At 49.5% G+C, this 12,126-nt stretch overlaps 1 protein-coding gene across 1 annotated transcript; it reads left to right on the forward strand.

The window, feature by feature from the left end:
* The first annotated feature begins 4,837 nt into the window (after nt 1-4,837).
* ZDHHC22 (zinc finger DHHC-type palmitoyltransferase 22) lies at nt 4,838-12,126 on the forward strand. Its single transcript, XM_063333921.1, has 2 exons — nt 4,838-5,798; nt 10,044-12,126. The coding sequence occupies exons 1-2, from the start codon at nt 5,237-5,239 to the stop codon at nt 10,307-10,309; spliced, it is 828 nt and encodes a 275-aa protein (XP_063189991.1). The 5' UTR covers nt 4,838-5,236; the 3' UTR covers nt 10,310-12,126.

Consider the following 12,126-nt stretch of genomic DNA (forward strand, 5'->3'; position numbering starts at 1 on the left):
TCTTTCTTTCAGAGGTTTCCAAAACACTATCCAAGAGGAAAGATTGAGGGAATAGGGTGGCTTCAGCTAGAGAAGACATAGTAGCCACCTTCAACTATGTAAAAGACTGCAGAGAGGAAAGGATTATATGTTCTCTGTATCCACTGGCCATATGATAAGGACTGAAGCCTTAGATTACTGCAAGGGAGTGTCAAATTAGGTATGAGGAAATACTCTGAGAGGATAACAATGAACTGAATGGATTTCCTGGGGGCGGTGGACAATCTCCATCAGCAGAGATCTTTGGGACCTGATTAGACTCTTGTCTGCAAAGGGTAAGTATACTCAGGGCAAGGATACAGATGAACTGGGGAAGATGGTTGAGTTGGACTCTGAAGGTCATTTCTCACTCTGAGTAGGAGCTTAGCATTAGTTTACTGTTTCAGGAAGCTCAGGTCCACCCTGACAACCTCAGTAGTATAACTCGGAGCTGAATGAGGAGAGGACTGAGCTCCCTTTTTGTCTCAGTGTTTGTGTCTCCACCGAGGCCAACTGAAAGCTGGTCAGCATACAGGCATGCAGCTCCACTGCCAACAATGCTATATTTGTTTCATTGCTAAATTGAAGACATCAGGCATCGTCTGCTACTTTTTGTGGCCATTCAACTTTACCTAACCAAACAGGAAACCTCTCCAGACATTGTGGGCGTTCAAATTTTGAAAGCTAACTAACTGGAAAAAGAAAAAAAAAGAAAAAAAGCCCACAAAAACTTCATAAGGCTTGTATTTAAGTGATAATTTCAGGCAAGCAGCACCAGATTTACCACAGAGAGAGCACTCATTTCTTCCAAACTATCACAGCAAATAGCAGAGATTAACTCACTCATTTCAGAGAAAAATCACCATTAGGCTGTATCTTGAATGCTAAACTAATGGGACTGTCTGAGGCAATGCACATTTTGAGTTGGAAGAAATGATACATAATTTGGGATGCAATTTAAAGCGAGACATTGAAAGACGTTGAGCAGGCTGTATCAGAGCATGGCATCAGCTGGAACTGTATTTTATTCTGCTTAAAATGTCTGAGCACAAGGAACTAGGAGATCCGGGGACTAAGCTACCAAGACTGTCATCTGCCAGTCATCATGAAGCGTAGCCCAGGCTATTGAGCTGGAAGATGAAAACACCAGCTGGCTGACAAATGTATAGATTATGCCTGTGGCTTCCCACCGCGCTTGCTAAAGGGACATATTGGGAAAGGGTGCCTAACAGAGAAAGCCTGTCCACACAACTGGCCAGCAGAGGAGAATGGAGTGGTGAGACTCAGCAATATCAAGGCTGGGGAGAGAGAGAGGGACTGGCTGCAGTATGCTGTGCTAATTTCTGGAGAACATCTGCACAGTAGGTAATAACAAAAATAAATTGCTCTTACAGGTGTTCTTCATGCTCAGCTGTCAAGGTCTTCCAGAGAAAGGCATGTAGCATAATCTCTACTCTATCCAAAAGACAAGAAAATCCTGACATGTGCATGAAATAATTTACCTGCAGTTGAAAAGCAGGATAGAGAAATACTCCATCTCCTGGGTCACAACCACACTCTGTCCAGGGAAACGCAGTCTCCCCAGAGAAGGGAAAGGGAGATACTATTTCTGAGTGCCACACATGCAAGTTCTCTCATTATGTTGATTTTACAGCAGGAGAAAATCAAATTCCTCCAGTAAATATCATTACTTTTTCATGCTTGCTCCAAATTAACTACTGTTCTCGTTATTTACTTACTCCCTGTGCTAATCTCCTTATTTACCCACCTCTCCCTTACATACACGTGCACATACATAGGCAAATTCATCCCCAGACAACTTCTCCCCCATCCTGCCAACAGCTCATCATATCAACACAACAGCGCTGAAAGAGGATTTTTTTTTTACTATATTCTAAGATATGAAGCCAGTATTTTGACAGTGACAAATCATAAGCATCAATTTGCAGGAGCATTTTAATGAGAACGTGGGGGATAATCTGCCTCACTAGTCTTCCATTCCAGTGGAAAACAGGTTTTCCCTTCCCTTCCCTTCCCTTCCCTTCCCTTCCCTTCCCTTCCCTTCCCTTCCCTTCCCTTCCCTTCCCTTCCCTTCCCTTCCCTTCCCTTCCCTTCCCTTCCCTTCCCTTCCCTTCCCTTCCCTTCCCTTCCCTTCCCTTCCCTTCCCTTCCCTTCCCTTCCCTTCCCTTCCCTTCCCTTCCCTTCCCTTCCCTTCCCTTCCCTTCCCTTCCCTTCCCTTCCCTTCCCTTCCCTTCCCTTCCCTTCCTTTCCCTTTTTCTCTCTCTCTTTCCTTTACTACTCCTTCCTTCCTTCCTTCCTTCCTTCCTTCCTTCCTTCCTTCCTTCCTTCCTTCCTTCCTTCCTTCCTTCCTTCCTTCCTTCCTTCCTTCCTTCCTTCCTTCCTTCCTTCCTTCCTTCCTTCCTTCCTTCCTTCCTTCCTTCCTTCCCTTTGGCTACAGCTTATGATGCTCCCAATCCAGGCAGATTAATGTCTTTCATGAGATGCAGTCCCTTCAGTCAGAATTCTTTCATGACATGTGCAGTTTTATTTTTTTTTTTTTATTTTGATGTAAGCTGTTAAAATATGGAGAAAACACTGTCTGATTATTTAAAGATAAAATCCAGGCTGGGTCACGTATCTCTATTGCAAGGCTCAGTCTACTTTAAATTGATGAGTCGAGGGAATATTGGAGGTTTTTTATTCTCAGTAGTCGTGACAGGAGAATGAGGGAGGTGGGAGTGAAAGCTCCATCAGTTCTGAGCCGCTTTCCCTCCAGTTCTGCCGAAGGTGTCTCTTAGTTGTTCGTCACTGCAGATCCAGTGCCTACAGGCTTGGTTTGCACTTGCTTTTATTATTGCCACTGTTTTTCTCAGAAATGTTGAATCATGAAAGTTATCAGGGAGAAGTTATTTCTGATAAGGAACCCTTGAACACTCAGTTGCTGTCACCACCTTCCATGCTAGTGCACGTGCAGGAGACAAATAACCACTCGCTCCTACAGGCCTCTCTTCCTAGAAACCGAGACACAAAACACACTTTATTTTTGCTCTGTACCTTCAGGCAAAGGGACAGTCTCTCTTGGAGAAGCAAAGTCTGTCACTGGTTGTGCTGAGGGGTTGACCAGGAAGCCTAGGACCTAAGATTAGGTTAAACCCATCTTTCTTTGACTAGTGACCAGCGCAGAGTTTGACTGTCTCCAGGGGCAAAGCTGCAGCCCAGCAGCCTCTTCTCTCCCCTTCTCCTGTCATGGGTGACTCGTCTGTGGAAAGAGAGGGGGATGCTTTTCATCAGAGCTGGGAGGGTGCAGCACGTAGGTGTGTTAGGAGAGTGAGAGGCTGTGCACAGTGCCTGTGTAGACAGTACAAGGACTGTGTGGGTGGGCACAGGGGGATGAGGGTGTGCAGCTGTCAGAGGGCAAATACATGTCTGAAAAGCTTCTACAAGCTTGTCATACTGCCCGGGCACCACCTGCCCAGCTCAAAGCCTTTCCTACCTACCTGCTGTTGTGCAAAGATGCCCTTCAAACCCAAGGAGGCTTTGAACCCGCAGAGACCTGCAAATTTCGCCTTCCCTCAGATGCTCGTTCCAATAGGGGCCGCTTTGGGGTGGCAGGGAGACTCGCTGCAGCCTCACCTTGCTTCCCTTCCCCATGTTGCGGGAAGGAAGGAAGGATGCTCTGCGGGCTGGAGCAGGCAGAACCTCCCTTTCCCGCCTCCCTGCTCTCCCCGTGGGACTTGTCAGGATTTCAGAGCCCCAGGAACACCCTTCTCCTCCCCAGGGCCCGCCGGGTCGTGCTCGGAGAGGGACGGAGTGACCCGCAGGAGGTGCGGGTGGTGCTGAAGGGACAGCTCCGGGACAGGGACAAGGACAGGGACACGGCGAGGGGCAGGGGGAGCCACCGGACACGGGCAGAGTCGGGGGAGAGAGAAGATCGGACAACAGAACTGGGGAGGGAGACAGAGACAGGGAGAGAGAGGAAGAAGAGAAGACAAGGGCTGAAAAGCGCAGGGACAGAGAGAGAGACAGGGCAGGAGACGGACAGAGACAGACACGGAGCAGGGACAGAGAGAGGGGGGACAGGGACAGGGACAGGGACAGGGACAAGGCCGAACCGTGCGGGCAGGGCAGACGCCGGGCTGTGCTCCGGCGCGACTGCCGTGGGGGTCTCGGCATGGCCGGGGGCGGCCGCCGCGGCGGGCGGTAGCGGCGGCTCCTCCGGCGCCAGACACGCCGGTACCGGGCGGCACCCGCCGCGCCCGGGGACAAGGTGGCGGCGTGCAGCTCCCAGCGCCGCGGGGCCGAGGCGAACACGACCCCCACCCCGGGCCGCCGGGGCGCTGCAGACACGGCGGCGCAGGGGAGCCCCTGGGGCTGCCGGCGAGGGGGTGCTCGGGGTGCCGGGACACCCACACCGCCACCCGGCTAGCTCTCCGCTGCGTTTGGTCCCCCGGGCTTCCCGGTGCCCTGGCGATGTAGGCTGAGCCCCGGGGCCAGGGCGGGGGGGGGCCGGCCGGCGGGGATGAGCCGTGCCCGGCCGGAGCCGCGGCTGCGGCTGCGGGGCCGCCCCGGCTCGGTAGCCCGGCGCCGCAGGTTGCATCCGGACAGCACTTGACCAGCTGTTTTATGCATTTTCTAATTTCGTGCAGAGCAGGGCAGCGGTCATAGAGGTAATCTGTAGATCCGTGGCTTTAAAGGGTAAATTAGAGCATTGGATTTGATCCGTATTGCAGTGGATTAGAGCAACCTCTCCCCCCTCCCCTTCTCCTCCTCCCCCCCCCCCCCCCCCCCCCTTCCATTCACTCCCCCCTCCTCCAGCACCACCTTTTTTCCTCTCATGCAATACCAAAACTGACCCTGCCTGGCAGAGGGACTCTGCTAGGCGAGCGGAGCCCACATCGCCGGCACACCGCGGGAGCCGGCTCTCCCCTCCAGCCTCCGCAGCCCCCTGCGGGGCATCGCTGCTGCAAGTTCGCCGGAGGCAAACGCCGGGGCCGGGGTGCGTCCTCCGGGCGCCGGGGAGCGGTCGCTGCCCACGGGCTGTCCCTTTGCCCCGGCCCGGCCGGGGCCGTGGGGCGGCGGCGGGGGAGAGCGGCCGCCGGAGGGCATTGCCCGGAGGCGGCGGGGCCGGGACCCGGCAGGAAATGGAAGGATGAAGTGTGCAGCCGGAGCGGTGATGTTCCTTCTCTCCTTGCTTTCCCCTGCAGGAACGTAATCCGCAATGCTAGTTCTCAGGTTGCTCAATGTTGTCGCTCCAGCCTACTTCTTGTGCATCTCCCTAGTGACCTTCGTCCTCCAGATCTTTCTCTTCATCCCCAGCATGTTCAGAGACCCTTCCACCACCCCACTTTTCTCTCCTGCTCTGCTGCATGGGGCCCTCTTCCTCTTCCTCTCAGCTAATGCCCTGGGCAACTACGTCCTTGTGATCCAGAGCTCCCCTGAGGACTTGGGCAAGGGCTTAAACTTGGGCGAAGGAGCCGAAGTGGTGGCGGACTGGCTGGATGGAAGCAGGTCCCCTGGCTCAGCCTTGCCCAGCACTCACTTCTGTAGACTGTGTGCCAGAGTCACCCAGAGGCATGACCACCACTGTTTCTTCACAGGGAACTGCATTGGGAGCAGGAACATGCGAAACTTCATCATGTTCTGCCTCTACACCTCCCTGGCTTGCCTCGACTCCCTGGTGGCAGGCATGGCTTACATTTCTGCTGCACTCTCCATGTCCTTTGCGAACCCGCTGGCCTTCCTCACTCTTCTGCCTCACTCCATCAGCCAGTTCTTCTCAGGTAAGAACTCCTTCCTTGGAGATGAAGACCTTCTTCCTCCTCCGAGGCTCCTGCGGGGGGGGGGGGGGGGGGGGGGGCATGATCTTCTTCAGATAGCTGTGTGTGGGGAACGGTGGTGGGGAAATGGGCAAGAGGGAGAATTAGCTTTGTTCAATGAAGTCCTCTTTAGAGGCTAGAGACAGCCTTTGCAAAGGATTTTGCTTCACCTGAAATAGAGGCTGGGACCCACTCCAGGTTACAGCCACAGCCCTATTCCTAATGTTCTGGAAAACGCCCCATAACCAGCTTGTCAGTGCTAGAATAGGGCTATCACTCATGCAGGGAGTGTGTTGCAATTAGACATAGGAGAGGGATTTCACTCTTTGTACTTCAGGTGAGGGGAATCTTTTGCCTGTCTCACAGGCAGAGGTGGGTGGTCCGTAGGGTTTTGTATCCTACAAGTCTGACGGTTCTCTATATCCCAGCAGAGATATTCTCATCGTCTTCATCCAGGTCTCCACTCACCCCCTCCACTGTCACCTGCCTCCTGGCAGAACAAAAATACTGAGATCTTGCCATCCTTCCAGCACAGGAGAATTGGGGTTCAGGCAACAGAAACCAAGAGAGGAGTTAACGTGACATGATCAGCCACCTCATTCATGACCCCAGTCTGGGGGTCCACAGAGAACCAGAGGAAATTCTCTGTGCCTGCTCTTTGCACAAGCCCCACACCAAAAGGGAATATTTCTTTCTCCTTGTCCCCATCCCTTACCCGTCATTCTGCTTCTCCCCCTTTCCCCTCTCCTCCTGCCCTTCCATAAATCTCCACAAACTTTCCCCTTCCCCCTCCTGATTCTGCTCCCATAACTCTTCCTCTCCCATCCTCGCCTCCTCACCTTTCAACATGCCCTCAAACGCTCCAACCTCAACCCTTTCTCTGTCCAAACCCAAGAACTAGATGAAGCCTGGTCTCAGAGAACTGACTATGCAGACAGCTTAGACTGGTATTCTGCCCTGAAAGCAACGGCAGAAAAATGCTATTTCTCCCCCTGTGCAGCTCATGATTCGCACACTTAGATAAGCTTTTGTTAGACTAAAATAGGTATCCCATATATTTTAGCTTTGCAGATTCAGCTGAGCTCAGTAAGAAGGGCCCGGAATCTGTTTTGGCTCGTGCACCATCACCAGAAGTGTTGATGATGATCTGAGCGTGGAGTTTCCGCTGCTGGGGATGCAGGAGCCAGAGAGGCCCCAGCTTGCTTTTAGAATTCCAGGCTGGGTTTGCAGGGTTGCCATCTGAAAACAAACAAATATCTCTCTACTTGGCAAATTAGCAGATTTGTCATGGTAATCACTGAGAGACAATAAACATGAAATCCTGCCATGACATTTTTATGGAGTCATTTTTCCAAGTAGAAGAATTTTTGTAAATAATGTTGCATGAGCTTCGCTAGCATTAAAAACACTGGGAATGATTTTCCCCTGTGCCTAAGCTGTGCTCAGCACAGCAGCCTGGGAGGGGGAACGGGGATGTGGGAGGAGATTATCAAGGAATTAGTTCTCTCTCTCTGACTCTGTGGGCTCATCTGCACTGAGCTGGGTCCTGGCATATGTTTGAAGAGCCACTGAAGTGCCCCAGCTCCGGCGTCAGCAATTGCAGTGCCAAGGACGGCATGGGGAGTGTTTGAGTGGGACACAACGGCGCTGGGTGCAGAGCTGGGAGCCGAGAGCCAGAACACCCTCGAGAGGCAGCAGCTCCCAACAGCTCCCACTGAACCTCTAGCTCAGCTGAGGGGAGAACTGCTGCCTCACCCAGCAATATATGGGCATGTGGTGTCTTGGCTGCTTGGGAATAATGGCCTACTGGGTTTCTACCAGCATATTTAACCTCCAGTTCTGGAAAGAAAAACACAGCCTGGAATAGTTGCCTGGAAGGGTTGTCCACCCAGTATTTTTCAGCTAACGCAACTATTACTTAAGGGTTGTTGTAGGATCTAAAGAGAGCATTGCTATAGCAGAGAAAAAAATTTACCTTTCTCCTTCTCCATCATGCCCTCTGCACGGGAGGAGGAGTATAGGAGGATGAAGGGTGAATCTGCTGGTCTTATGTCAACTGAGCGTTCCCTGTTTTCATGCTGGGAAAATTTTCAGTTGGCCCAGACTGTGCTTGGGCATGGATTTTAGAATCTGACCCAGAGTCTATAATTTCAGCCTGTGATTCAGCTTTTCTAGCATAGATAATGTATGGCAATAAGCTTGAGATCACACCAGGTCAGAGAAAAAGTGAATCCGAGACTAAAATGCATGAGGGACAAATGGAGCGCACTTTTGTAAACACAGGTCAGATTGGATCCACAAAAGAAATTATAGAAAATGCTTTTCTAGGTAACCTGAAGAAAAGGTTAAAAAAATCATGTATCTGGATAGCATGGCACAGAGATGCTTAATATTTGCAAGGGGAAACAAGGATAATTACTCTCTTGATGTTGAATTTCTGCAGCTCATAGAAATAAAGCTTACAGCCGCCTTGCAAAGGCTCTAAAGAAAATAGCTGTCTTTCTCCATATCCCATCTGAATATCAGCTGTAGGAAAGAACAAATGTCTGTCACACTCTGGTCCAGTAAAAGAGGGGCTCAGAAGCCCATATTTGGCTTTGGGCTTCCTACCTGATAAATTAAGTTATTCCGACAGAATTGGTATGAGCATTTGTCATCATCCTAAGGGGCTTGTTCTTCCCTTGCTGTTATTGCATATGAAGCCCACTGAGCTGAATGGGATCTAATGAGAAAGGAAAGATGACATTGCATTTAGGAAGAAAACTGAATGACTCCTTTGCCATTTTCAAGTGAGGACAATCTCTGAAAGCTCGAGGCTGGAGTCAGTGTCCTTACAAATCATCCTCAGAGGGGCCTGCTGGCTGAGCCCAAAGCTTGACGTGATCGTCACAGGTCAGCCCCGATCTCTCACTTACAGCACTGCCAGGTGGAGAAGCCGGGATTCACAGATTGCAAAACCAGATGACACCACCTAATCCAGCCTTCTGTATAAGAGAAGCAAGAGACGCTTATCCAGCCACCCTTGTATTGAATTTAAACCCTGAAGCAGCCATGTACCTGTTTTAGGCAGCAGACCTCTACCGTCCGTGCAATCCCTGCGCCAGGAGAATTGCTCTTGTAGGGCCGTAGAGCAACCAGAGCTTTCACCTGCCTGAGTCCGTCTGTCCCATCCAGAGGGATGGGAACATGCGAGAGCTTCTTCATTCTTAAACCTCGCAGGAACCAGTAAGAGATATATTTATACCAGTATTGACACACATTTAATTTTCTTTGTATGCCTGTGTGTAAATATGGGTGTTTAATAATATACCAATATACACAAAATATGTGTGTACACATTCGTATACACACACAGAGAATATTATTTTAATGGGCTTAGATCTGCCTACGCACTGAAAGGTCACTCAGTGATACCTGCTATTATACTAATATTTTCCAGAAGGAGTTCTAAAATCATTGTAGAGGAAAGGGCCCACAGAACATTTTTATTTAAATATATTTAGCATAAATACATGCTACAAAACCTGTTAAATTAAGAGCTTCAGATCTACAAAGTATTTTGAATATTCCAGCAGCAGTTTTAAAAAAGGAGTTTAGATTATATTTTGGAAAGTTTTCTGTTTCTGTTTCTTGCATTCATATGAAAACTGCCTTTGCCCAATGGTAGAAAAGTCATTACTGATTTATTTTTCTTTTTTAAGATATTTTTAAAAAATTATTTGAGAGAGAGACAGAGCGAAATCCCAGATTTTTCTGCCTAGTATTAATGCACACAGTAAGGCTTCTGGAAGCATCTACTTGCTGTAGGACCCACATCTCTTTTCAAAAGGAACCTAGAAATCTTAGACTTGCTGTGATGAGCAGGTAGATCCTGAAATAAATTAACCATTCTTCAAAATAGTGAAGTCTTACAGACATATTTCACTTCTGGCTGAATTTGCCCCTGTTACCTAGAGCCTCACATTAACAGCAAAGGGAGAAGTGTATCATTTTAGTATTTCCCCAGCGAGGTCCATTGCATCAGACACTACAAATGAAACAATATTATATAGTTAGAGCAACCAGCCTGTCTTGCTCCTAACTCCCCGCTTGTGGCCGGAGAATACAGGCAGCTCGTCATTTCTCGGGGCTGAGCGTTACACTGGCATGTGAGGTGTGTCTAAACTCGTTCTTTTATTGTCCTCCCTCTCCCTGATTCTTGGTCTGCAGGAGCTCTCCTTAGCTCTGAGATGTTTGTCATCCTCATGCTCTACCTCTGGCTTGGGATTGGACTGGCCTGCGCTGGTTTCTGCTGCCACCAGATGCTGCTGATCCTGCGTGGGCAGACGCGGTACCAGGTGCGGAAAGGGATAGTGGTAAGAGCCCGGCCCTGGAGGGAGAACCTGCAAGAGGTCTTTGGCAAGAGGTGGCTGCTAGGACTTCTCATCCCTGTGCTGAACGTGGGAAGTGACTACCGTAGGCAGAAAGTGAAATAAAATCCCCAGGAATGTGCGTGCATCCCATGCACACAACACCTCCCCTGTTCTCTCCCACTGTCTCCTGGATCACTGAAGGGCTGGGCGACTCCATCTCTCGGGATTGCAGCCTCTGTGGGAGGAAAGGACTGGCTATCAAACAGAATAAATTTAGCATATTAACAAGGAGATCACAAACCATGTAGATTAAGAGATACTGCAGCTTAGTAGTCACATCACTGCACCTGCGTACGTGGCAACAGTCTTTGAACTAGCAGAAAAATTAGTCAGACCTTCCTGTGGCTTCCTGCCTGACTCCTCCAGCCCCCAGCCCCATTAGCCACCCTATATAGTCCCTTATGAACCGCAGCAGGAGCTTTCAGAGAGCCTGGCCTGTTGTGGTAGACTGCAAAAACGGTGTCTCTGTCTGTTCCTTGGGAGGGGTTTGCAGGGTGCCCTTTTGGCTCTGATATGCTTGAGGTAACATCACGGTACTGAGAAGCCTTTAATGACAGAACTGCAATGCAATCAAGCTGCCCTAGAAGCAAGCTATGCACATGGCTAAGGCGACAGGTAAACCTTCTCTCCACAGGCTAGAAAATCAGGAAGGAAACAAAGAGAAATACAGAATTTCTCATTTCTGTTCTTGATCTGCTCCCTGTGCAATGATATGTCAGGACTGTAGCTCCGCTACTTATTTTTAGCAGTCCTTTGCCCAATGACACAGTCCAGGCAAAGCTGCCCTTCTGACAGGGAGCAGCAAGTAGATAAATCATGATCAGATGGAGGCACAAGGAGAGGAGACCGCAGAGGTGAATGAAAAAGCTGTGTCTGAGAAGCTGTGTGATGAGGCAGGCTGTGTGTGCCTGTGAGAGAGAGAAGGGGAAGTGTGGACACACAGCGAGCTGTCAGTAGGGTGCCAAGAGCCCTGCTGATGCGCCTGATCCCTGATGCATCACCCTCTCACAGGGGCACCTGCACCATTAGTGCTGTGAAGAATTCAAAATCTCAGAAGACAGGGAGGTTTTCCAGCTGGTCAGGAAGCTTCACTTTGCACTAAAACAAACAAAAAAATGTTTACCTCAAATATCCCTGCCACACCGTATTTATAGGCTCTCCAGGGCAATTACCTCTCGCATTGCTGCAGAGGGGTAAATTCATCCATGTTATAACTCCATTAAGGAGGTTAATGGAATTACTACAGGGATTAATCAGCCTAATGTGTCAGTTGTTTTCTAGCTGCAGCAACAGCCCATGAGATCAGTGCTGAGATCCTATGCTTAATAGGTGCCTTAAGAAAGGATACCATGACATCTCTACGAGGATCATAGCACTGGATTCTCCAGCAGCTGCAACAAGAAGCCTCTGTTTTGGGAAACTGCATCAGCTTATGCGGGCTGGATAGGAATCCATTGCTTCTCTTCAGTAGGCTGGGGAGTATGCTGACAAGCCGTGAAAAATGTTATTTCTTCCTCAGAAATGCTCTCGGTGCATCTCAGGTCGAAGAATGCACCTGCTTTCATCCTTGCGTTTCTCACGAGCCATAACAGAGGCACTCATTGCTACAGGCTTTGTAACCGTCCTTCACTGCTACAGACTTGCATACACATTTGGATCAATAACAAACAAAGTCTATTGTGATGAGCAGAGTAACCATGAAAATATACTGGAAAAACCCTTAGCTGGAAAATTAAAAGCTGTAGGATGTATGTCCTTCCACACTCTGTGTGTTCACATGAATGCACCGCTGTTCCCATGAGTAATACGCTGTATTTTCACTAACAGTGAACAATAAAAAGTGTTCTGATTTTTTACATGAGCTGTATTGTGCTTTTTGG

This window comes from Chroicocephalus ridibundus, chromosome 4 (genome assembly GCF_963924245.1).
Source record: "Chroicocephalus ridibundus chromosome 4, bChrRid1.1, whole genome shotgun sequence".
In the NCBI taxonomy this organism is placed as follows: domain Eukaryota; kingdom Metazoa; phylum Chordata; class Aves; order Charadriiformes; family Laridae; genus Chroicocephalus; species Chroicocephalus ridibundus.

Coding starts and splice junctions, on each gene's coding strand:
- ZDHHC22 (XM_063333921.1), top strand. CDS start 5,237: ATGCTAGTTCTCAGGTTGCTCAATGTTGTCGCTCCAGCCTACTTCTTG. Junction 5,799..10,043: donor CATCAGCCAGTTCTTCTCAG/GTAAGAACTCCT, acceptor CTTGGTCTGCAG/GAGCTCTCCTTAGCTCTGAG.